General features: G+C 63.4%; 1 protein-coding gene across 1 annotated transcript in view; it reads left to right on the forward strand.

Annotated features, from left to right (window-relative positions):
* The window catches only part of KCNQ2 (potassium voltage-gated channel subfamily Q member 2), a 54,508-nt gene that overhangs the window by 16,010 nt on the left and 16,394 nt on the right, over nt 1-22,104 (forward strand). The window contains exons 3-12 of the mRNA XM_087853428.1: nt 484-610; nt 969-1,144; nt 1,909-2,034; nt 5,431-5,541; nt 6,205-6,300; nt 9,772-9,866; nt 11,124-11,153; nt 14,503-14,571; nt 17,704-17,733; nt 21,988-22,041. Of these exons, the coding sequence (XP_087709554.1) occupies nt 484-610; nt 969-1,144; nt 1,909-2,034; nt 5,431-5,541; nt 6,205-6,300; nt 9,772-9,866; nt 11,124-11,153; nt 14,503-14,571; nt 17,704-17,733; nt 21,988-22,041 (914 nt within the window). The remainder of the gene's footprint in view (nt 1-483; nt 611-968; nt 1,145-1,908; nt 2,035-5,430; nt 5,542-6,204; nt 6,301-9,771; nt 9,867-11,123; nt 11,154-14,502; nt 14,572-17,703; nt 17,734-21,987; nt 22,042-22,104) is intronic.

Raw genomic sequence — 22,104 nt, forward strand, 5'->3', positions numbered from 1 at the left:
ATGGGCCTCAGGGAGGCCACACCCCTTGCAGTTATCTGGGATGCTTCCTCAGCTTTGCCCTCTGTGCCCCATCCACGCCAGCTCACACTGGACGGGACCCCCCCCACTAACACCAGCTCACACTGGACGGGACTCCCCCCACTAACACCCGCTCACACTGGACAGGACCCCCCCTACTAACACCAGCTCACACTGGACGGGACTCCCCCCACTAACACCCGCTCACACTGGACAGGACCCCCCCCTACTAACACCAGCTCGCACTGGACGGGACCCCCCCCCACTAATACCCGCTCACACTGGACAGGACCCCCCCCTACTAACACCAGCTCGCACTGGACGGGACCCCCCAACTAACACAGGCTCACACTGGAAGGGACCCCCCGACTAACACCCCCCCCCCCTCCACTAACACTGGCTCGGCCAGCCTGGTCCCAGCCCTGACCCCGGCTGGGGCGTGGCTCAGTGTGGCCTCCCCTGCAGGAAATCGTGACCATCGTGGTGTTCGGTGTGGAGTACTTTGTGCGGATCTGGGCGGCAGGCTGCTGCTGCCGGTACCGCGGCTGGAGGGGGCGGCTCAAGTTTGCCCGGAAGCCCTTCTGTGTGATAGGTGAGGCCAGGGGGGTGCAGGCAGGCTGCCAGCCTGGAGAGGGCCGAGGGTGCATGTTGGCCCGGGAGGCAGGCCGAGACTGCGGACTGGCTGCTTCTGGAAGTTTCCTCCGCCTGCCCTCTTGGCGTCCACGCCTGTGGTGAATGCGGCCTGAGTGGCAGGAGAAGGGGAGAGGTGTTGGGACAGCTGCTGCCCAGGGCAGGGCTGGGCAGGGTGGACAGTAGTGCTGTCCCCTTGCTGGCCCTTTGCATGTGCCTCCCGTCCATCTGTCTGTCACCCTGGGGGCCCCCCTCACTTGCAGCCGGAAACGGAGGTGCAGGGGGGCCAGCCCCGCCTCGAGCCCTGCCGTCTCCCACAGACATCATGGTGCTCATTGCCTCCATCGCCGTGCTGGCCGCTGGCTCCCAGGGCAACGTCTTCGCCACGTCGGCGCTCCGGAGCCTGCGGTTCCTACAGATTCTGCGGATGATCCGCATGGACCGGCGTGGCGGCACGTGGAAGCTGCTGGGCTCGGTGGTCTACGCCCACAGCAAGGTGCGCGGCGCCGGGTCCTGGGCCCCGCTGGATGGAGCCCCGGAGGTCAGGGCAGATGGGAGCCAGCCCGCCCCCTCTCCGGGCGTCTTCCCACGAGCCGCGCCGTCCTGGTCGGCTCTGTCCAGAGCAGCCGTCCCACGGCGCGCTCTGTGGTTGGTGGGTGCGCGGGGTCGGCACCTCCCAGACAGCGGCCTGCAGAGGCTGGAGCTCGAGCCGGCGGCCGTGAGGGGCCTGCAGCCCTGCGTGGGAGCCCCACCCTGTGTTCTCCTCCATCCTTCCTGTCTGAGCCCTGAGCTGGGGGCTTGGTTGGCAGGACAGGGCCAGTGTCGGCCCTCTAAAGTGCTGGGGTGCTGGCCCCCCAGGCTCCTCCAGGAGCCTCTACCACATGGGCTTGTTCCAGGGAGGTTGTCCCAGGTCTCCAGCCTGAGTGCCTGACGATTTCTGGGGCAGTGCTCCAAGCCTGGTGGATGGGGTGTGCTGGGCTTCCGCGTGGGGGAGCCCAGGTCCGGGGACCACTCGGGACTGGGACTAGAAAACCAGCTGCCCCACCCCCGTGCCCTGTGCCCAGGGCCACACAGCCCAGCAGGTGCCGGCCTGGGCGACTGGGGGTTCTGTGGGGACACATAGCCCTGCAGACGCCGAGCCCATAGCACACCTCCCCAGGGTGGTGGGCCCTCAGGGCTGCCAGGGATGGGCAGGACGCTGCCAGGCTGGCCACGGCGCCTACTGGGGCCGGGCAGCCGTGACGTGAGCCTCTCTTTCAGGAGCTGGTGACTGCCTGGTACATCGGTTTCCTGTGCCTCATCCTGGCCTCCTTTCTGGTGTACCTGGCGGAGAAGGGAGAGAATGATCACTTTGACACCTATGCTGATGCCCTCTGGTGGGGCCTGGTGAGTCCTTCCCTGGGGGTCCTCCTCCTGCCCCCTGTCTGCACCCCTCCCCTGGGCATGCACGGGAGACAGGAGGGCTCTGGCTGGCTGGAGGTGTCTCTCTGGGGCCACCTGCTGGGCACTCGGAAGAAGGATGCCCAGGCTGGGCAGCAGTAGGGGGCACGGTGGGGGGTGCACAGCTGTGTGCAGGTGACAGAGGCCCAGTCCCCAGGGAGCCTGTACCTGGCTCTGGGTGGTCATCGACCTTCCTTCCTTATTGGCCAGCTGTGTGTGAGGCCTCTCTGCTGGAGGGGCCGGAGGGACAGGAGGGACAGGAGAGTTTGAAAAAGGGACTCCAGAGCCCCTGGCTCTCCTGGGCTCCACCTTCCCAGCCGCCCCACCCGGGAGGTCCGGAGCCTTCGGACCCGCAGCCCCTGCTCACGGCCACCCCACTCCCAGGCTCCTGGAGGCCCCTCTCCTGTCACCCGCCTCTTCCGGGGCCACCGTGAGTGGGGACGGCCCCGTGTCTGTGGAGTGTGCCTCGTGGGGACCAGGTTGTGCTCTGTGGGCTCCATCCCCATTAGCTGGATGGAGCTTGGCCCAGCTCCTCCTGGCCCGTGTCCACAGATGCCCCAGGTGGGCGCTGGAGGGCCCCTCCTTCCTGGCGCTCTTCCTGAGGGAGCGGAGCACTTGGCCTGGGGGCGCATGGAGGGCCTGGGTCCACTCTCCTGGGACCCCGGACCCCGTTCCGCAAAAGCTGGCTGAGTGGTCTTTGGCAGATATTTCAGATCTAGCGGAGAAAAGGGATGTGTAACTTTCACCGGCATTTAAGTGAGAATGCAATTTATTTGTGATTATTTTATCGATTGCTGTGAGGCCTGGCATCTGTCCTCTGATGCAGCTGTGCGGGAAGCAGCAGGGCAGGCCCTGGGCCAGTCGCCCGTGACGCGGCTCGTCCTGCCCCCAGGCCTTGCTCGTGGACCACAGTCTTCCCATCTTTGAGGGATGAATTGAAGCTCTTATTTAAGTGTTTAACGAAGTGGTGTTTGCGTACGTATAACATGACAAGTAGTGTGTGGGTTTACAGTGGACACGCACCCCTTCCTGCCCGTGGGGCAGAGGCCGCAACTGCTGGGGCTTTTCTTGGGGGTTTACCTCCATATTCCCGAATAACAGCTTACGCTATTTCCAGACTGAAGCTTTAGACCTTAATTATCCGCTTGGTGCTGGGATAGAATGAGATTCGGCCCCTCCGCCGTCCTCGTCAATCTAGACGTCCTGCCTGAGTCCCCTTCCTTCTGCTCTGCAGGCCTGCACGGCTGTGGGAGGCCCTGGCCGTGTTGGGGGTGTCCCTGCACCTGCGTCCCTCCCCAGCCCGCCCTGATGCCCCCTCGAGTCGGCCCTCACTTTGGAGGACCTGGCCGATGGCTCCGAGACCTGCCTGTCTGCGGATGTCCCACCTGCACACACCCTGGCTGCCGGGGGCCACTGAGGGCGTGTGGCCGTTCCCTGTGGGCACTTTGGGGACCCTCTCCTGTGCGCTTCTGGAACAGGGGCCTCAGGGAGGGGTCCTCCTGCGCACGCCTGGACCCCTGAGCCAGTCTGTCCCCCTCTCTCTGGGCCTGATGGCACCTGCACAGACCTCGGGATGCGGGATGTGTCCTCTGGTTCCTCTCAATTTCCTCATGTGTTTGTCCAGCTCCTAGGAGACGTCCCCAACCTTATGTCTCAGCCAGTTTGATTTTTTAAAAATATTTGATTTATTCATTGAGAGAGTGAGAGAGAGAGCACAAGCAGGGGGAGGGAGAAGCAGACTCCCCGCTGAGCAGGGAGCCCCATGCGGGGCTCGATCCCAGGACCCTGAGATCTTGACCTGAGCTGAAGACAGACGCTTAACCTTCTGAGCCCCTCACGCATCCCACCAGCCATAAAATTCCTTTGTTTTATGGATAAGATTTCTTCTCTCTGTGGGAGGATCTCCGTGTCTTTGAGAAGGTCTCCTGCCCCCCGGGAGGGCTTTCTGCAGAGCTTGGGTCCACCCACACTGCTGCCGTGGTCTCACGCCCCCCCCCCCCCCCCGCCCGGGCCTGCTCCACCCCTGCAGGCTGGTCCTCTCGCTGGCCGTCCCCTGCAGCTTTCCCTCACTCCTGCCCTGCCGTGGAGGAGGGGCTCGCTGTGGCTGGGGTCCAGGGGCACCTCCCTTCTGCTGGGGTCTCTTGTCCTCACCCAGACTCCCGTCCCATGAAGTCTGGGTTTCTTCCTGCCTCCTGGCCTGGAGCCCCGTCCTCCAGGTCCTGCTTCCGCCCTCAGGGCTCCTTTCCACAACCTCATCCGTCACCCGGTGGAGTTTTTGGAGGGGGTTTAGTTTACGGTTAGTTTATACTGAAAACCTTGGTAATCCGCACCTGGTGAAGTTCTGACCAGGGAGGTTTTGTGGTGCGGAGTGGATCCCCTTCTGGCCCACACCCACTCCTGGCTGCCCTTCCTCATTCCCTCTGCCTTTCCAGAACTTTCTACGCAGGCCCGAGTGGGGATTGTGCCCCGTTTCCCGCCGTATGCACACAGGCCCCGAAGTCCCTGCCCAGGGGCCATGTTTTATCCAGTGCCGTTTCCCAGACTCCATGGTGGGCTCTGTGCCCTGGAGTCCAGGGGACAGCCCCCAGGGGCTGCGGGTGGGTGCTGAGAGATGCCCGCCCCCATTGGCAGGTCTGGTGGGAGCCTCCTGGAGCTCGCCCCGTGGGCAGTGGGCCCTCCTGTGTGCCTGAGGCCTCTGTGAGTGGGCACTGCCCTCCCCGCTGCGCCCCAGGGAGGCCCGTCCTGCCCCCCCCGTCACGCTGGGGCAGCTCACGCTCCAGCCGCACCTCGGGGGGGCCCTTCCCGCATGTCTGGCCTCAGCTTCTAAGTCACCCTCCAAAGGCCCCACTGCACCGAGGCCCCCTCCTGTCTCCATCGTCTGTCCCGCATGTTTCCTGCTCAGCCCCATCCCTGTCCAGCTGCTGGTTCTTTCTGGGCTTCCTGGCTGCGGCCCGGCCTTGAGCCCAGAGCGGCCGCCAGCTCCCTCCGTGGGAAGCCACTTGGCCTCCTTGCTCCGTGGCTCTTCTGGCTCTGACGGGTGTGAAGTGGGAAGAGAGCCTCCCAGTGACCCCATGCCCTGCCCTGAAATGTGGGGAAGAGGAGGGATCTGGAGAGTTTGGGGATGGTTTTGCAGGGATGAAGGACGGCGTTGCGGGCCTTGGCCTCACTGGGCCTCGTGTGCGCGGTGTGGGAAGGGGTGACCTCTGTGCCTGTCCAGTGTGTCCTGAGGGCAGCCCTCTGTGTAAGACTCCGGGGGCTAGGAAGAGCGTCCAGGTCGGGGTCATGGCCTCCACAGTGGTCACCGCCAGGCCTGGCTCAGTGACAGGGCTTCCTGTCCCACAGATCACCCTGACGACCATTGGTTACGGGGACAAGTACCCCCAGACCTGGAACGGGAGGCTTCTGGCCGCGACCTTCACCCTCATCGGTGTCTCCTTCTTTGCTCTTCCCGCGGTAAGTCCTGTCGTCCCTTCTTGCCTTTGGTGGGGGCCACATGCGGCCCTAGTCACCTGTCCACTTGGGGTCCATGGGACAGGAGCACGGCTCCCAGCAGGGTCCCCAGCGCCCCAGGAGCTTGAGGTGGCAGGTGTGGTGCAAAGAGTCACCCTTTCCCGAGCTGCCCTGGCCAGGGGCTGGTGGCTCTCAAGCTGTGGCCTCTGTCGGCCACTGTCAGGCCTCCCAGCCCTATGGGACTGGCCAGTAGGTCCTTGTGACCGGAGCAGTGCTTTGCGGTGACACGGATCCCTTGTCAGGTCGCTAGGGGACCCGCGCAGCAGGGGCGAGTCTGCCATAGCTGGGCAGGGCGGAGGGGTGGCTGGTGGGGGGACACTGCTGTTCCTCGTAGCTGCTCGTCAAGAGCCTGGGCCTGCACTTGCCTCAGTGCGGACGGTCAGGACGGAGGAGGACCTCTGGGCCCGGGCGTGTTCCGGGTGGGCACCGCCATGCTCCTGCAAGCCAGAGGTTCCCTGTACCCTGAAAAATCCAAGTGTTCTCCCCCAGCTTGGTGTCCAGGTGGTTAGGGACTGAGGAGGTGGGGAGGCCCCCAGCGTGTGCAGGCCAGGGTGGGGGTGGGGGGCTGTGGCCGCTGGCGCATGGTCTGACTCTGATGACCTGCAGGGCATTCTGGGGTCTGGCTTTGCTCTGAAAGTCCAAGAGCAGCACCGGCAGAAGCACTTTGAGAAGAGACGGAACCCTGCGGCGGGCCTGATTCAGGTGAGGCCAGGAGGGCCCAGGGGAGTTCCCGGCGGGCTCCCGTCCTGTCCGGGAGCAAAGCCCGGGCCAGCCCTGGTGCAGAGACCCCTCGGCCCTTGGCGTGTCCCGTGTGTGGCCGGGCCACAGCCCTTGGTCCTGTGAAGGAGCACGTTGGGCGCGGAAGTCAGGCCGTGTGTTGAGAACCAGTGCAGACACCTCAGGCCTGCAGTCGTGACGGCGTGGGTGGTGGCCGTGGTCCTGCATGGGCCCCGGGCCCCTGGGGGCCGGTGTGCTGGCTCACCCCCACTACACAGGGACCCCACTCAGGGAGCCATGCAGTCCATTCCACTGCCGGGGGCTCAGAGGCCCCTTGGGGTCCAGCTTCCTGAGCTGGGACACTGAGCGGCAGGCTGCCCGAGGGGCCCCTCTCCAAAGCTGGGGAGCCGGCCATCCTGGGGAGCTGGTGGACATCCCCCACCCACCCAGGTCTTTCCTTTATAAAGAGGGGGTCTTCCCCGTGGGCATCCTGCTTCTCAGTTCTCAGGAACTGAATCAAAATCTTACATCAGCCAGGGGAGTGCTCCTGAGAGCAGCTGCCGAGCCAGGAGCGAGTGGGTCTAAACGCCCCCGCCTGCACCCCTGCCCCCAGCCCTGGGACCTTCCTGGTGTGGCAGCTGACGTCGGGGGTGGGGGGGGCAGAAGTGAGCCTCGTTCCGGAAGTGTGGTGGTTTGCTTTGACCTCTGATGGCCCCCAGAAGGGTCAGTCAGCTCAGGGCTTTACCTGGAAACTCTCCCAGGGCTGGAGTGGGAGACGCGGGCATTGGTCAAAGGTCACCGGTGGACAAATATCGAAGGGGTCGTGGTGTATTTTTGACGTGGAACTCATCTTATGTTTCTTTATATGATTTGAAAGACGAATGCATGGGACGGCAGTCACAGATCCACAGCTCTGGCTCACGGAGTATCGGATGTGATTTCTTACGGTGACAGCACCGGGTGGGGGGTGGACGGGGTGGGGGCGGAGCAGAGCTTGCACGCTGTCTCAGAGAAGAGGGCACACATTCAGACCAGCCACCGTGGATGGGAGACGCCAGTCGTCATCCACAGGGTGACCGTTCAGAAAACAGCTTTTAAAACTTCAGGAGAGACCGAGAGAAGGGACTCCAAATAATACTCCAGAAAACCTGACCCCCCAGGAGGGCAGTGGTGGGGGCTCAGAAGCACACGCAGCAGGAGGCCTGTCCTAACCACGTTACACGAACATGGATTGAACTCTGAATCGAAAGGCAGAGGGGGAAGAATAGATTTAAAATCTACTCAGCTGTATGCTGTCTGCTGGAGACTCACCCCAGATCCCAGGACAGTGACAGGTGCCAAGTACAAGAAAGGAGGAAGCTATTCCCTGGGGACCATGGCCTCCAGAGGGCCACGGTCTAGACTGAGTCCGACCCTGTGATGGGAGACAAAGAAGGTCGGGACTCGTTGACAGAACAGTGGTAACCATGTCCACACTAACTCAGAGCCCCAAAGTACGTGCAGCAAAAACTGACAGAATTACAGGGCAAAACCGACATCTGTAGGATAAGAGCTGGAGACGTGGATGCCCCAGTTTCGTCCTGTATGGAATAGCCTGGGAAGCGGAGGACCTGGGTCCAGGAGCCAGCTGGACTGCAGACATCCCCGGGACAACCCAGCGTGTTCTGCCCGGAGCACAGGAGACACCCCCCAGGATGGACCATATTTGGGGCCATGAAACATGTCTCAAGCTATGACGTCGCAAACATCAAACGGGAAAGAGTCGTCTCTCCCACAAACGGTGTTGGGACTACCGAATACCCAATTATAAAAGAATCAAGTTTGACTCTTACACAGAATTAACTCAAAATGGGTCAAAAACCTGTAAGAGCCAAAGCTATAAAATTCTTAGAAGAAAACAGGTGTAAATTTCCATGGTTGGTGTTTTAGATAGATGCCTAAAGCACAAGCAAGAGAGAAAATAAACACATGGAACTTTATCAAAATTAACAAGTTTTGTGCTTCAAGAGATGCTATAAAGAGAGTGAAAAGCTAACCCGCAGAGTGGGAGGAGATAGTCGCACATCCTGGTTCCGGTAAGAGTCTAGTGTCCGGAACATGGAACTCCCACAGCTCAGGAACAAAAAGACGAATAAACCAGTTTGTTTTTATTTTATTTTATTTTATTTTATTTATTTTTTTAAAGATTTTCTTTATTTGACAGAGAGGGAGACAGCCAGCGAGAGAGGGAACACAAGCAGGGGGAGTGGGAGAGGAAGAAGCAGGCTCCCAGCGGAGGAGCCTGACGTGGGGCTTGATCCCATAACGCCGGGATCACGCCCTGAGCCGAAGGCAGACGCTTCAGGACTGAGCCACCCAGGCGCCCCCAAACAAGCCAGTTCAGAAATGAATTTGAGTAGACATTTCTCGGAAGGAGACATTGGGAGGCCAGTGAGCACGTGAGAACTGCTCCCCGTCATTTGTCATCAGGGAAATGCAAACCTGAACCATAACGAGCTGTCCCCACACCGGCTGGGGCAGCGGAGATGAGAATGTAGGAAAGAACTAGGGAGGTGCGGAGACGTTGGAGCCCCGGTGCCTGGCGGCGGGGCGTGAGGACGGTGGGGTGGTCCCTCGGGGTTCGCATTAGCTGCGGACCGGCTACCCCCTCACTCCAGACCCCAAAGAACTGACAACAGATGTTCCACCAAAACCTTTTCACGATCGCAGCGGCGCTATTTACGGTGGGGGGGGGGGGACTCCCCGCGCATCCTGTGCGTGAACAAAAGGCGGGGTTTCCGTACAATGGAACATTATTCCGTCATGAAAAAGAACCAACTGGTCCTGCAAAGGCCGTGATACAAGCCGGTCTCCAAAGGCCCGGTGTCCTGTGGTCGTGCGGAGGGCGGACGTCCAGTGCAGTGGGCGGGACGCAGGTGGGCACTGCGGGCTGGGGGGCGGGGCGTCAGTGCACCTGTTGCCCCCCAGTCGCACGCTTTGAAATGGCGCAGTCCCTGTGTGTGTTCCAGCACCACGAGGAGAAGCAGCCGAGTGCAAGCTCAGGCTCCTTCCCTCACTGAGCGCCCTGCGGCGGTCCCAGGGAGGAGCGGGGTACCGCAGGGAGGAACGAAGCCCCCCGTGGAGGAGCGAAGTGCCCCCAGAGGAGCGGGGCACCCCAGGGAGGAGCGGAGCGCCTGTCCCTGGCTCTGCCCCCTGGCCCCGGCTCCCGGGGTCACTCGTGTGACCCCACCTGACGTACCCCTGAGGGCTGGGGGGGCAGGAGTGACCGCCAGGACAGGTCACATCCGCCAGCGGCAGGTAAGGTGGGTCAGGAAAGGCCCCGCGCAGGTTGGCTGCTGCGGCGGGTGTCCGTCCCGCAGAGGGTAACCTGAGGCTGGCGGGGGGCTGGGCCTGGGGGCACGTGCAGGGGCGGGGCCCTCAGGGAGGCGTCTGACCCTTGCCGCTTCCCCTCTGCAGTCGGCCTGGAGGTTCTATGCCACCAACCTGTCCCGCACGGACCTGCACTCCACGTGGCAGTATTACGAGCGCACGGTGACCGTGCCCATGTACAGGTAGCCGCCGCCGGACCCCGCGTGCGCTGCTTCGCCTGGGTCTCCGTTTCTGTTCGTTCTGAAGCCCCATCTTTTGTTGTTCATGATGTTCATTGAGTTTTCTTTTTTTTAAACAATGTGTGTACTTTTCAAGGAGTCGTGTGATTTATTTCGCAGCATTAATTTTGTTCTTTGTTTTATAGCTCGTGGCTCTTATTTCTCACCTCCATCCACCCCTTTGCTTAGCTTCCTTGCTGTCGGTCGCATTGTGTTGTGAGCATTGCGAAGACAGGCCCTCCCGAGAGCTCGTGGAGGTAAATGCCGGCTGCTTCCGGCGGCCCGCAGCCCCGTGCCGAGCCCTGGCAGGGCCGGCCCCAGAGCGTTGAAAGGGTAACCTTAACCCTCTGTCTTTCAGTGAGGAGAGGGTCCCCGTGTGGGGGAAGGGCCACATCGAGGCTCCAGGGCCAGGGGGGCCCTGCAGTCCCACAGCACGGAGCACACAGACAGCCCGCAGGTGCCCTACGGTGGGAAGGGAGGGCGGGGAGGCTCTCGCTGGGGGCAGTTGGTGGAGGCAGAGCCAGTGGCCCCAGAAGCCAAGGGGTCACCAGCAGGCAGCTTCCCACCTTTCCTCAAGGGCAGGTGGCAGCCCAGAGCGAGAGTGTGGCCACCCCCAGAGTATGTCTGTGCCAGGCTCTGGCTTAGAAAAAGGTCTGAGGTGAGAGGGGCTGGGGACCCTCAGGGTGGACACCACTCTGCTGGCCTGCCCTCACCTGGGGGGTGAAGCTGAGCCCTGGGGCTTCCCTGCCCAAGGATGTCCCTTACCTGCCCTTAGAGGTTTCCACCCAGGGGCCCTCGCCTGAGGGTAGGCTGGGCGGCCAGTGTGGGTGGGGCTGGAGGCTGGGCCAGCGTCCCCCTGAGGGTCCCCAAGTCAGCGATGGCCAGGCAGGCTGGAGCCGTCCCCACCTGGCTCCTGCCTTTCCTCTGTAGAGCCTGTCAACCTGGGCAGGGGATGCGACGCCCCCCCAGCACCCTTCCCTTCGGGCACTTTCCGGATACCCCACTTGGGGTACACGTTCCCTGGGAACCCCGAAGGCTCTCGCTTTCCCAGCGCTGTGCTCCCGCCCTCGGGCCTGAGCAGGGCGGACCCTCGTGCTAATTTTCTTTGTTCTGTTGTTTCCCCCACTTTCCTTGACCATTTGGTTCATTTTCTTTTTCTTATCCCGTTCTTTTAAAATTTCCGTTCTTTTCCCTTTGTGTGTGTGTGCAAACCCTTGAAAGCTCGCAAGCTCAAAGCTACGGGGCGTCCAGGTAGGAGATGCATGGGACGGACGGCGTGTGTGGTGTGGCTGTTCTCTGTCTGGGGCTGGTACAGGGCTGCCCCGGAGCCCTCCGGCCCCCCGTCTGCAGAGCAGGCTGCCGGCCAGCACCCCGCACCCGTGCCCAGCCTGTGTTCCCCACGCTGGGCGCAGGCACTGCCCTGCTCTCCCCGTGGCCCCTGCCTGGAGCCCGGCTCCCTCTCTGACCGCCCCCGCCCCCGCCCCCGTCAGCTGCTTTCTCGGGCTGGATCCGTCTGTCTTACCTTGTCTTCTGTTCCTTGTCCTGCTTCTTGCCTTGTCTCAGTAGCCACGTCCCTCCCCTGCACCTCTGTCCCCGCCCGCAGGCCCTGTGGTGCAGGGCACAGGGCTGGTGGGGATGGGGGTTTCCTCCACCCCAGCTTGGGGGGGCACCCTGTTCCCGGCAGGCAGCTCACCTCTGGTGCTGCTTGGGCTGTCCCTCTCTGGACCTGGGAGGACCAAGGGCCTGTGGTCCCTGTGTGCTGTCCCCGATCGCTGTGTCCCCACGGGACGGGCTGGGGGGGCGAGGAGCTCTCACTCCTGCTGCAGGGAGGAAAGGGGGTCACTTGCCCAGAGTGGGGTGCTGAGCCGCTACAGGAAATCCCATCCCGCGCACAGCGCAGCTCGTCTGTAGACCCTTTCCTGAGGGATGGGTGCGACTGTTGGACAGGCCCATCTGCACACAGGCCAGCAGAGTGAGGGTCCACCCTCTCCCCGTGCAGACTGAGCCAGGGGTCCCCGGGCAGAAACTCTTGGCCTGTGGTGCCTTGCGTGGGAACTGTGTTAGACCGCTAACCTTCCGTTCCCAGAAGGGAGGAAGGTGCTGAGCCCCACGGGCCTCTCCACCCCAGCCCCTGCCTTTTACTGGCTGCATACCCCAGAGGTCTCGCTCAGAGAAGGCGAGCGGGGGCAGTGTCCTCCCCTGTGCCGACCCTGGGCTCCTGTGCTCCAGGCTGCCCGGACAGGTGGGGGTGCCCTGCTTGAGGTTCCTCATATCCTCCTTTGGTCCGTCTTCTCCAGCCAGTCCCAGGCTCCAGAGTCTGTGGACCACCCCCTCCCCACCCTGGCCTGGGTGACTAGAGCTGTCCCCTCGAGGCTGGCTGACCCCTGGCCAGCCACTGCTCTTTCCTGGGATGCCCCTGACATGTCCCCTACTGCTGTCGGCACGCTGCTCCCTAGTCCTCCACGACCACCCTCAAAGTGACGGGGGCCGTCATGTGTGGTGCGTGCGCGCCCCTGCCGTGGCCCTGCCCGTCCGTGCTCCGTTCCCTGCTGCTGTGTGTCTGAGGCATGACGTCCTGTCTGTGTGTCCCTGAACTTGGACGTGTGTGTGTGTGTGTGTGTGTGTGTGGCCTGAACAGGGGGTGCTATCCCGGGTCTCTGCTGCAGGTCCATGGGGGGTGGTTGAGGGGGAGTGGGGAGGCCAGTTTTGTCCCTGTGTCCAGCCCTGGGGCCTCTGCTCGTGGCCTGGGTCAACCTGACTGCCCATACCTCCCGCTTAGTCTTGACCCACTAGGACTGGGCTGGCCCTGGAGGAGGAGGAGGGGCAGGGGGAGGGAAGAGCTCTGCTGAGGCTGCAGAGGGAGCTGAGCTGGCCCAGACCGTGACTGAGGGCAGGACCCCTGGGGGCCCACTGGCATCAGGAGGCCGGACAGGGAGGGGTGTGGAGGGGCCGGAGTAAAGCCAGGGACTAGGAGGCTGGCTGTCAGTGCCCTGGACTTGGGGGGGCCCTATCCTCCAACCGTGGTGGCATTGGGGAGCGGAGTGACGCCCGCAAAGGCAGGGTGGGCTCCAGCCAGGCCTGCGGGCAGGGAGAGGAGGAGGCGGAGAGGTGCAGGGCAGTGGTGCTGCCCCCTCGCCCACCGAGTAGAGGCTCCACCAGGCCCCCCACAGGCTTGGGCGGGTCAGAGGTCCCCAGGGTCAGGAAGGGTAGAGGCTGAGGCTGGGTGGGGGTCTGTGAGCCTGGTTTCAAAGGAGTGCTTGGGATTCCAAAGCTGAGGGCTTGATGGGGGGTCACAGAGCGGAGTGGGGGTGTCACAGCGGAGTGGGGGTGTCACAGGGCAGAGTGGGGGTGTCACAGCGGAGTGGGGGTGTCACAGCGGAGTGGGGGTGTCACAGGGCCGAGTGGGGGGTGTCACAACGGAGTGGGGATGTCACAGCGGGGTGGGGGTGTCACAGGGCAGAGTGGGGGGTGTCACAGGGCAGAGTGGGGGTGTCACAGAATAGATGAGAGTGTCACAGTGGGGTGAAGGTGTCACAGAGCAGAGTGGGGTGTCACCGAGTGGGATGGGGAAATCACAGAGTGTGATGGGGGGTCACGGAGCGTGATGGGGGTGTCAGCCAGGTGGGGGCTGCGTCAGGAAGGAGGAACCAGGGCCTGTGGTTGAGTAGGACAAGGGGCGTTTGCTCAGGATGAGATGAGTGTCTGAGGGCAGAAAGTAGTGAGACCCTGAGTCGGGCAGAGGGTGGGTGAGGGACAGAACTTGCCCCAGATGTTGGGAGTGGACTGGAGTCCCCCTGTGAGGCCCTGGTCCTGTGGCTGGAGGTGGGGTGGCTGGGGTTCCCCCAGGAACCTCTCAGGGTTTACAGGTCCCCTGCCTTGGTGTCAAAGTGAGGACTTAATTACCCTCTCGGCTTCCATGGAAGTTCTGGCTGGAGCTGCCCAGGGGTCACCGTGGATGGATGCCCGGCCTGCAGGCGGGGCGTTGGACATGAGGTTGTCCTGGGTGGGCGTGACCTGGTCTGGGAGGAGGGGCTGTGGAGCAGAGCTGGGCCAGCTTGCCAAGAATCCAGGGGCTTTTCCTCCAGCTGCCCAGGCAGCTCACCAGACACCCAGAGTGGGCCTCTCTCTGCCCAGCAAAGCCCTTTTCTAGGACCCTGGCCCCTGCCCTGACTTTGGCAGAGGGCGTGACTTTGCAGAGAGGGGTGCTGTTTGCAGCTGTACTGCCCCTTGGGGGTGTTCAGGGATTGGAAAGGGAGAGGGGAGGGTAGAAGGTCCCTGCCATCCGGTACCTTCTGGACCCCCTCCGTGCTCTCCATGGAGAGCCTGGGGGCATTCCTGCCCCTGTGCTGTGCACGCTGTTCGCTGCCCACTTCCAGGGGCACGGCCCCCACCAGAGGCACAGTCCAGAGGGTGCACATGGCCCCCCAGGGCCACGGTTGCCAGGGAGCTCTCCCCTCGCTCTGCCTGGGACAGGCCACACCCAGGCCCCCAGCATTGCCACCGCAGGCCCCCATGTGTGACGTGGATGCTGGTGGGAGCTGGGGTGCAGGTCCCCCAGGCCCTGGCAGGCAGGAGCTCACCGTGTCTCTTCTCGCCACAGACTGATCCCACCCCTGAACCAGCTGGAGCTTCTCCGGAACCTCAAGAGTAAATCCGGGCTCACCTTCAGGTCAGCAGAGGGGCTCCTGGGCTAGTGCTCAGTCCTGGGGGGTCCTTGGTGAGGGGCGGGCAGCTACAGGATGCCCCGGGGTCTGGTGATCTTGGTGGTTTTCCACTTCTGCCGACGCCCATCCCCAGAGGGTGGCTGGTTTGGGGGGTGGGCATGGCGGGCGGAGCGTTGGGAGGGCTTCCCAGCTATGGCACCTGCTGGTTCTGTTGTAATTGTAACATCTGTGTCTGGAGCGAGGGGGGCACAGAGCCAGGTGTGCGGGGGACGAGGGCTTGCCCAGCAGGAGAGTGGACAGAGGGCCGGCCGCCTGGGCCCCCATGCCGAGGGCTGCCCCCAGCGGCTTGCCGCCTCTGTAGAGCTGTCTGTGGGGCAGAGCTGCTGGGGTGGGTGAGTGGTGGCCCCTGCCTCTCCCCCCGAGGCAGGTCCATGCCCTGCATCCTGCAAACAAAACCTCATTTGGAAAGTCTTTGCAGATGTTACTAAGTAAAGGATCCCAACGCAGGATCCTTCTGGATTCGCATGGGCCCTAAATCCAATAAGTGTCCATGTAAGAGACAGCAAAGATGGCCACACGAAGGGAGGCAGAGATGGGAGTGATGTGGCCACAAGCCCAGGACTTGCGGGGCCTCCAGGAGCTGGGGAGGCAGGAGAGACCCCGAGCCCAGGGCTCAGCCCTTCCCGGCCTTGATGCTGGACTTCGGGCCTCCAGCGTAGCTTCCTGTGCTGGAAGCTGTGTGGGCCTTGGCTCTCGAGGCGTGGGCCAACAGGTGCAGGTGTTGGTACTGGGACTGAGGTGCTGCCGTGGCGGTCCCGCGGTGCGGAACTGAGTGCTCCGGGCCGGGGAGCACGGTGGGAGTGTCTCCTCAGGGCCCAGCATGCTGGCAGACGCAGGGCGCCCGGGGGAACACGGCCACCCTGTCAGACGGGCAGACAGTGAGCGGGAACCTCGGGCCAGCATGGGGTGGAAGGCAGAACATGGACGTGCTCAGCTCCAAGCCGGCGCGGAGCACGCGGTCTGGTTTCTCCTCCTGCTTGTAGAAAACGGGCAGAGAAGCTGGAATGAAGGAACTGAGCAGAGAGAAGCCGGCCCTTGAAGACTTAGGGCCGTGGCTGGCCCAGGCTGCAGGGACACTACGTGAGGGATGCACCGGGGGAGGGGGGAGCGCTTGCTCTGGAAGGGGGGCCATGGGCGTGGCTGGACAGCCTTGGCGGGAGAGCTTCCCTGTGTGTGGCCGGTGGGGCTAAGCAGCCCTCTCGGCACAGGGGAGCAGAAATGGGTCACCCGGGAGAGATTTGTCTGCAAAATGGCGTCTGTCCCTGGGGCGTCAGTCCTTGGGGTCACGTATGGGGGCCTGTACGGGTCCCCGCAGGGTCTTAGGAATTTTATTCCAGCAGAATTCCCTGGCCGGCAGGGACAGAGACAGGCCATGTGCCGCTAGGTGGGGAGGTCTGGGAGCCTGCAGGCAGGAAACAGGCTGACGGAGCTGCCCAACCACCAACACAGGGGGCCTGCGGGCGAGGGGGAGCGGCTCTGGCCGCGGGCATGCCGAGGCCGGGCCTGGGTCCCGCAGCCCCGGGGGGACTGAGGCGTTTGTCACCGAGTGGGGTTTCCCGCTGGGTCTCAGACTTTGGGTGCTGGTGAACTTTACTCCTTCCACCTTCTCCCTGTTCGGATGGTGTGTCTGTCCTATTGCATTTTGGGGACAGATCACTGGTTTTCTAGAGGTGACAGGTCCCCAGCTGGGGAGGACTTTTACCCCAGGAAGGATCACACCCAGAGTCTCACTCACACCCGGTTCAGATGACCCGGACGCTGGGATTCCGGACTCTCTGAGCTGCTGAGCTTTTGTTGCGATTTGGCCCTAGGGCTGATGCTGTCATGGGTTGAGACTTTGGAGTGTTGGGGTGTAAGGGGGCAGGCTGTAGTGAGTTGAATGGTGGCCCCTGAAAGTTATGTCCATGTGCTGGAACCGTGAGTGGGACCTGATCTGGGGGAAGGGGGTTGGCAGATGTAGTTAAGGAAGTTGAGTTGAGGTTGTCCTGGATTAGGGCCACCCTAGATCCAGAGACGCCTGTCCTGAAAAGACAGACGCAGAAGAGAAGCCACGTGACAAGGAAGCAGAGACCAGAAGGACGTGGCCGGAAGCTCAGGAGCGTCGGGGGCCCCAGGGCCTGGGGGAGGCAGGGCGTCCCAACCCTCTAGCACGGGGCAGGGAGGGGGTGCTGCCGACCGACACCTGGATCTCTGACTTCTGGCCTCTGGACCGAGAGAGAAATTCCCATTGTTTGAAGACACAGGATCTGTGGTCCCAGGAGACACACAGGGATGCGATGTGAGCCCCTGGGCTGGGCCGAGGGCGCCCCAGGGCAGCTCTTGGTGGCTGAGCTCAGGGCGGCTACGGGATGGGGCATCACAGGGCTGGGGTTCCCATGGAGGCCTTTGTACACTGTGTCCCTGGACCGCATGGAATGGGGAGCCCAGGAGGTTGGGGGCCGGTCCTCAGGGACCCCAGCCCCAAGAAGGAAATCTGGGAACGCCCTCTCGCTGCCTTGGTCACATGGTGCTCCGCCAGCGCCATCAGTGCACCACGTGCTCTGCAAAGGTTTCGGACGTGCCCCGAAGAGCCCTCTCGGGGTCCCCTGCCGTGGTCCCAGGGACCCGCCGAGCACAGTCCCAGCCACCACCCTTCTATCCACGTTCACGGTGAACATCACCGGTAGGCGCCATCAAGCCACGGGCAGGATGGGCGGAGCGCGGGCCCAGGGCTGTGGCCATTCACCGTCTGTGGGAAAACCACACGGGGCCAGTGAGCCGTGAAGCCGACAGTGGGAAGAGAAACGGAGCGGCCGTCCGCCCAGAACGCTGATTGTGGAAGCCGGACTTGGCTAGTGCTTCCGTCTGCACCCACTTCCTCTGTGAAACTTAGTTAATGTCGGTGATTCTCATTAAAACCTGGGGCCGTGACCACTTCCAGAATTCCCTCTTTCCTGCAGGACCTGTCTCCTTGGGCCTCGTGGGGGCTGGGTGGGGCCGTGGACCGTGGGGTGCTGCGGAGGATCCACTGGGCCCTACGTGGGGTGGGGTCCGCCCAGCGGGCCAGCTGCTAACAGTCTTGTCGCTTCTGTTTAAAGGAAGGAGCCTCAGCCGGAGCCCTCTCCAAGGTCAGTGCCCGCTTGCCCCCTGCTGCCCCGGGCGTGTGGCCGTGAGCGGTGCTGGTCCCTCCGTGTCTGTGCACTGCGTGTCATCAGGGGCCCTGTGCGTGCCCACGTGTGGAACTGTGTGTCTGGACCCCGCCGGCTGCGCTGTGGGCCCTGCAATCGCTTTGCCTGTGCTCAGCACCCTTGCCTCACTGCTGCAGGGTGGGGCAGCCGAGGGGCAGCTCCCCCCGCCCCACCCCGCCCCGGGGCCCTCTGTGAGCACCCCACTCCGGTCGGGCCCAGACGCTCAAGCCCGGTGTCCCGCCTCTTTGGCGGAGACGGGTCCCCCAGTTCTGTGAGCGTCTGCTAGCCCAGCCTCTGCCGGTGTTGTCAGCTTCAGGCAAACCAGAGACGGCCGTGCAGGGGCTGCCCGGGGCCACCTCCGCGGGCGGAGAAGGGCGGACAGCCGTCTGCTGTTTCCCTGTATTCAAGGGGATCTCCCAACTGTTCCGTGACTTTCAAGTCTGAGGGACCCCAGCCTGCGTGTGTATCTCTGTGCTGAGTCCTCTGAGCCCGGGGTCCCCCAGCACCCTGTCCACACGCTGCTGCGTGAGTCTAGTCCCCCGACCCCAGGCCAGACTCCTGCTGCCCTCCGTGACTGCCCTTCTGGACCATAGGCGACTTGGCCGTCCGCTCAGCTTGTGGGGCTGCAGTTAGGCTGAGCCCAACCCTCCTCGGTCCCCCGAGTGCCCCAAAGGGGGCTGACAGCCTGTGTCTGGAATTGAAACAGTGGCCTCACTTTTGCCCCGAGCCAGCCGGAGGAGCACGGGGACGAAGCCCTCACAGCAGCTCGGAGAGCTGCCACGGGCCCGGGCTGCTTTTCCCGCATAGAGAGCTCTGTGCTCGTCTCCAGGGTGGAGTGGGAAATGCGTGCCGAGCTCGGCCTGGCGTGTGGGGGACCACGGGGCTGCCCCCTGCTTCCTCAGGCCCCCTGGTGCTTCCGCACCCTGAGCCCGGGGGAGGCGGGCCCACGGCTCTGCCCCGCCCACCTGAGGCCCCCCGGCCTGATGCGGCTTCTCTTTGCCCTCCCCACCACCCTCGTCTCAGCCTCTCTCTCTCTCTCTCTCTCCTGCCCTCCCCCCAATTTGGACACTCTTGCCTGCCCCCCCAAGTGCCTTTAATCTTGTCACTGCCCTTCTTGGGCCCCTTTCACGTCCGTCTGTCTTTGGGGAGGAGGTGGCTGACCCTGAAAGCAGGACTCAAGGTGAGGACACATGGGAGCCCTCTCCGGGCTCTCCGGTATGTTCCGTGGCTCCCCTCTCCCTGCTTTCCTCACACTGCTCCTCTGTCTCCTCCCCGTGTGTCCATGTGTCCCTGCCTGCCCGTGACCCAGTGGTTTCCCCGAGGACCAGCCTGGCCCGGCCCTCCTCCTGGCGGACCCTGGGCTGAGACCCTGGAATGCACGTTTGTCAGCTGGGTGAGGGAGGGTGGCATTTCTGTCCCTCACCCGGGGCACCCACGGACCCCCTTTTCAGCAGCCAGTGCACAGTAGGGACACAGAAAATTGTTCTGCCGCTGGGGCCCATGAGGGGGTGGGCCTGTCCCAGGGCTGCCGGGCAAGGGGACCCTGTTCTGGGAAGTGCCAATGGGGGTCCCCTAGGCTCCCCCCCCCGGCCACGTGGTGGTGGGCGGTAGTGGCCAGGCCACTGCCTGCCACCTGCACGCCAGGATCCCGCTGACGCTAACCGGTCTGGGCAGGTGGCAGGGGTGGGCACAGGGACACTTCCTCGGCTGCCGGGAGGCCCCCTCCGGGTCCTGGCTCGTGGTGGGCCTGCGCCCCAGCTGTGTTGGGGTCCTTTGGTGCAGCAGGACCCACGGTGGCGGTGCTGTGGTCAGACCACGGCAGTCTGGGTCAGCGTCAGGGGCGGGGGCAGGCCGCGGGGTCTCGGGCTGTGCTGCTCTGGGTGTGTCTCCGACCTGCCCTTTGCCCCATCCCGTTTCTCACTGCCCCTCACCCTGTGCCTGGAGGAGACTCCTGTCCTCCAGCTGCTTCGCCCCCTTGTCCGTGTGGGTCCCTCCTCGTCGAAGGCAGCAGCGTGCTGTGTCTGAGTGCCTGTCTGTTCGGTCTGGTCTTGGTGAGTGTCCGTGGGCGCCTCTTCCACCCACGTGGTCCCCAGGCCCCTGGGGCTTGCCTGCCCACCCCTCCCAGGGCTCCGCTGTCTGCCGGCCGTTCTCAGAGCGGGGGAAGCTCCCCTGGGCTTCTGTGGGCAGGAAAACCCCGGTGCCAGCCTGGAGCCCAGAGGGATGGGCCTGAGCTGGGGTCCTCGCGCCCTCAAACCTGTGGGGCCGCGCTCAGGGAGCCCGTGGGTGCCGGCAGCCCAGCTCGGCCCTGCTCTGGTCAGGCTCTCCGGGTACACTGTCCCGTCCAGGACGCCCAGCTCTGGTCAGGCTCTCCGGGTACACTGTCCCGTCCAGGATGCCCAGCTCTGGTCAGGCTCTCCGGGTACACTGTCCCGTCCAGGATGCCCAGCTCTGGTCAGGCTCTCCGGGTACACTGTCCCGTCCAGGACGCCCAGCTCTGGTCAGGCTCTCCGGGTACACTGTCCCGTCCAGGATGCCCAGCTCTGGTCAGGCTCTCTGGGTACACTGTCCCGTCCCGGAGCCACCGGCCACATGGGACCGTTTCAGTTTTCACTAAATACAGTTAGCCACACCTTAGGCTCCAGGACTCGGGAGGCGGGCCCCAGGAGGGCGGGAACTTTCCCCGGGTGTCTGGGCCTTGGGGGAGGGGGGCCTGGGTCGTGCTAAGCCTGCGTCTGCGCTGGGAGTTTTGAAGGAAGCAAAGCTGGTTGGGGTTTGGTCGAAGCTGAGGCCCTCCTAAGGTGTTGGGGGCAGAGACCATCCCCCCACCGTCCTCATTCCCTGGACAGAGCCTCTAGGTGGTGGGCGGTGGGGGGCCGTGTGCGGGCCTGCGGAGCCCGGGGGGGCGGGGAGAGCACGAGGGTCCCTGTCTTCAGCTGTGGTGGGACTGTGGCTGACGTGAGGGTGTGCCTTGGGAGAGCATTTGCCCCAAATTTGAGGGGCTTCTGTGAGTAGCCAGAGCTGCTGGGTGGTGGTGGTGGGGGTGGGTCCTGGGGCTACTGAGTCACAGGGATGGTTGCCCCCACGTGAGAGCCCTTGCCTGGACCCCAGGTTCCTCACCGGGAGGACCCTGCACGGGGGATGACCCCTGGAGGGGAGGGTGGCTTGTGGGGGGGTGTGGCCCTCACAGGCCCTGGGCCACAGAGCTCTCTGAGGAGCCTGACCTCACCCAGTGGGACTAGCAGAGCGTGTCCTTTCTACGTGGCCCGAGAGGTCCTGCTGAGACGCAGGCAGGCGCCACCAGCCTTTTCCTGTGTGGACGCTGGGCACCGAGGCCCGGGGCTGGTTTCCGTGAGTGGGGGGTCGGCGCGTCTCGTTCCTCGGACCCACCGTGGGAGAGCAGCGTCCCAGGCAACAGCCGTGGAGGCGGAGGGAGGGAGGCCCCAGGAAAGCGAAAGGCTCTTGTGTGTTGTGTTTAGATTTGCTTAGAAATGTGCACGCGCTCGTGCAGAGACAGATCGCGGGCCTTCGAGACAGGTTCTCGGGGAGTGTGGGCCCCTGGTGGGCCCTCCGCAAAGAGCGGTCGCAGGCCGGCCCGGACCAGGGCTTCGGCACCGAGCCCCAGGGTAACCGCCTTGGGCAGTGCGCTTAGAGCCAGGCGCCCCGAGGCTGCTGTCCTGCGCTTCCCTGCAGGGAGAGGCAGCCGCTGCCTCCTGGGTAAACTGAGGCCACTCTGACGGGCAGCTGGCAGGGCTTGGCGAAGCCTTGGTGACTGGTTTGTGACACCAGACTGCACGTGTTTCCTCCCTAAAGTGTGTGCTTTCCGGAATCCTGTCCATCTAGAACCAGCCTTCTGCAAAGTCTCGCCCATGTATTATTTTTTTCTTGGCATGAATATAGTAAAAAATAATACATCTTTAAAAAGACACGGCCCAAAACTCTGACTCTGGAAGGAAAAGGTATTTTTGGAGGAAAAAACGGGATTTTTTTTTTCTCCAAAAATAGGGCACTGTTTTCTTTTCCAGGCCGGCGGGAGACTTTCTGTGCAGCCCCTCGCTGTCGGTGCTCAGACGCAGGCGCTGCTGGCGGACCCTGAGCCCAGAGCCGCCGCCGCAGGGTGGGCCCGTGCTTTCTGCCCCTCTGGCGGCGTCCTGTCCGCCAGTGCGCCAGGACTAACTGTGCTCTCCTCATTTCCAGTAAAGGCAGACCGTGCAGAGAGTCCCTGTGTGGATGCTGCCCTGGACACTCTAGGTACCGCGGGGCGTGTCGCACGGACCGACCATTGCTGCACGGCTCCCCACCTCCCCTCCCGCG

This window comes from Ursus americanus, chromosome 22, assembly GCF_024610735.1.
Source record: "Ursus americanus isolate L20-20 chromosome 22, mUrsAme1.1.p, whole genome shotgun sequence".
Taxonomy (NCBI): Eukaryota; Metazoa; Chordata; class Mammalia; order Carnivora; family Ursidae; genus Ursus; species Ursus americanus.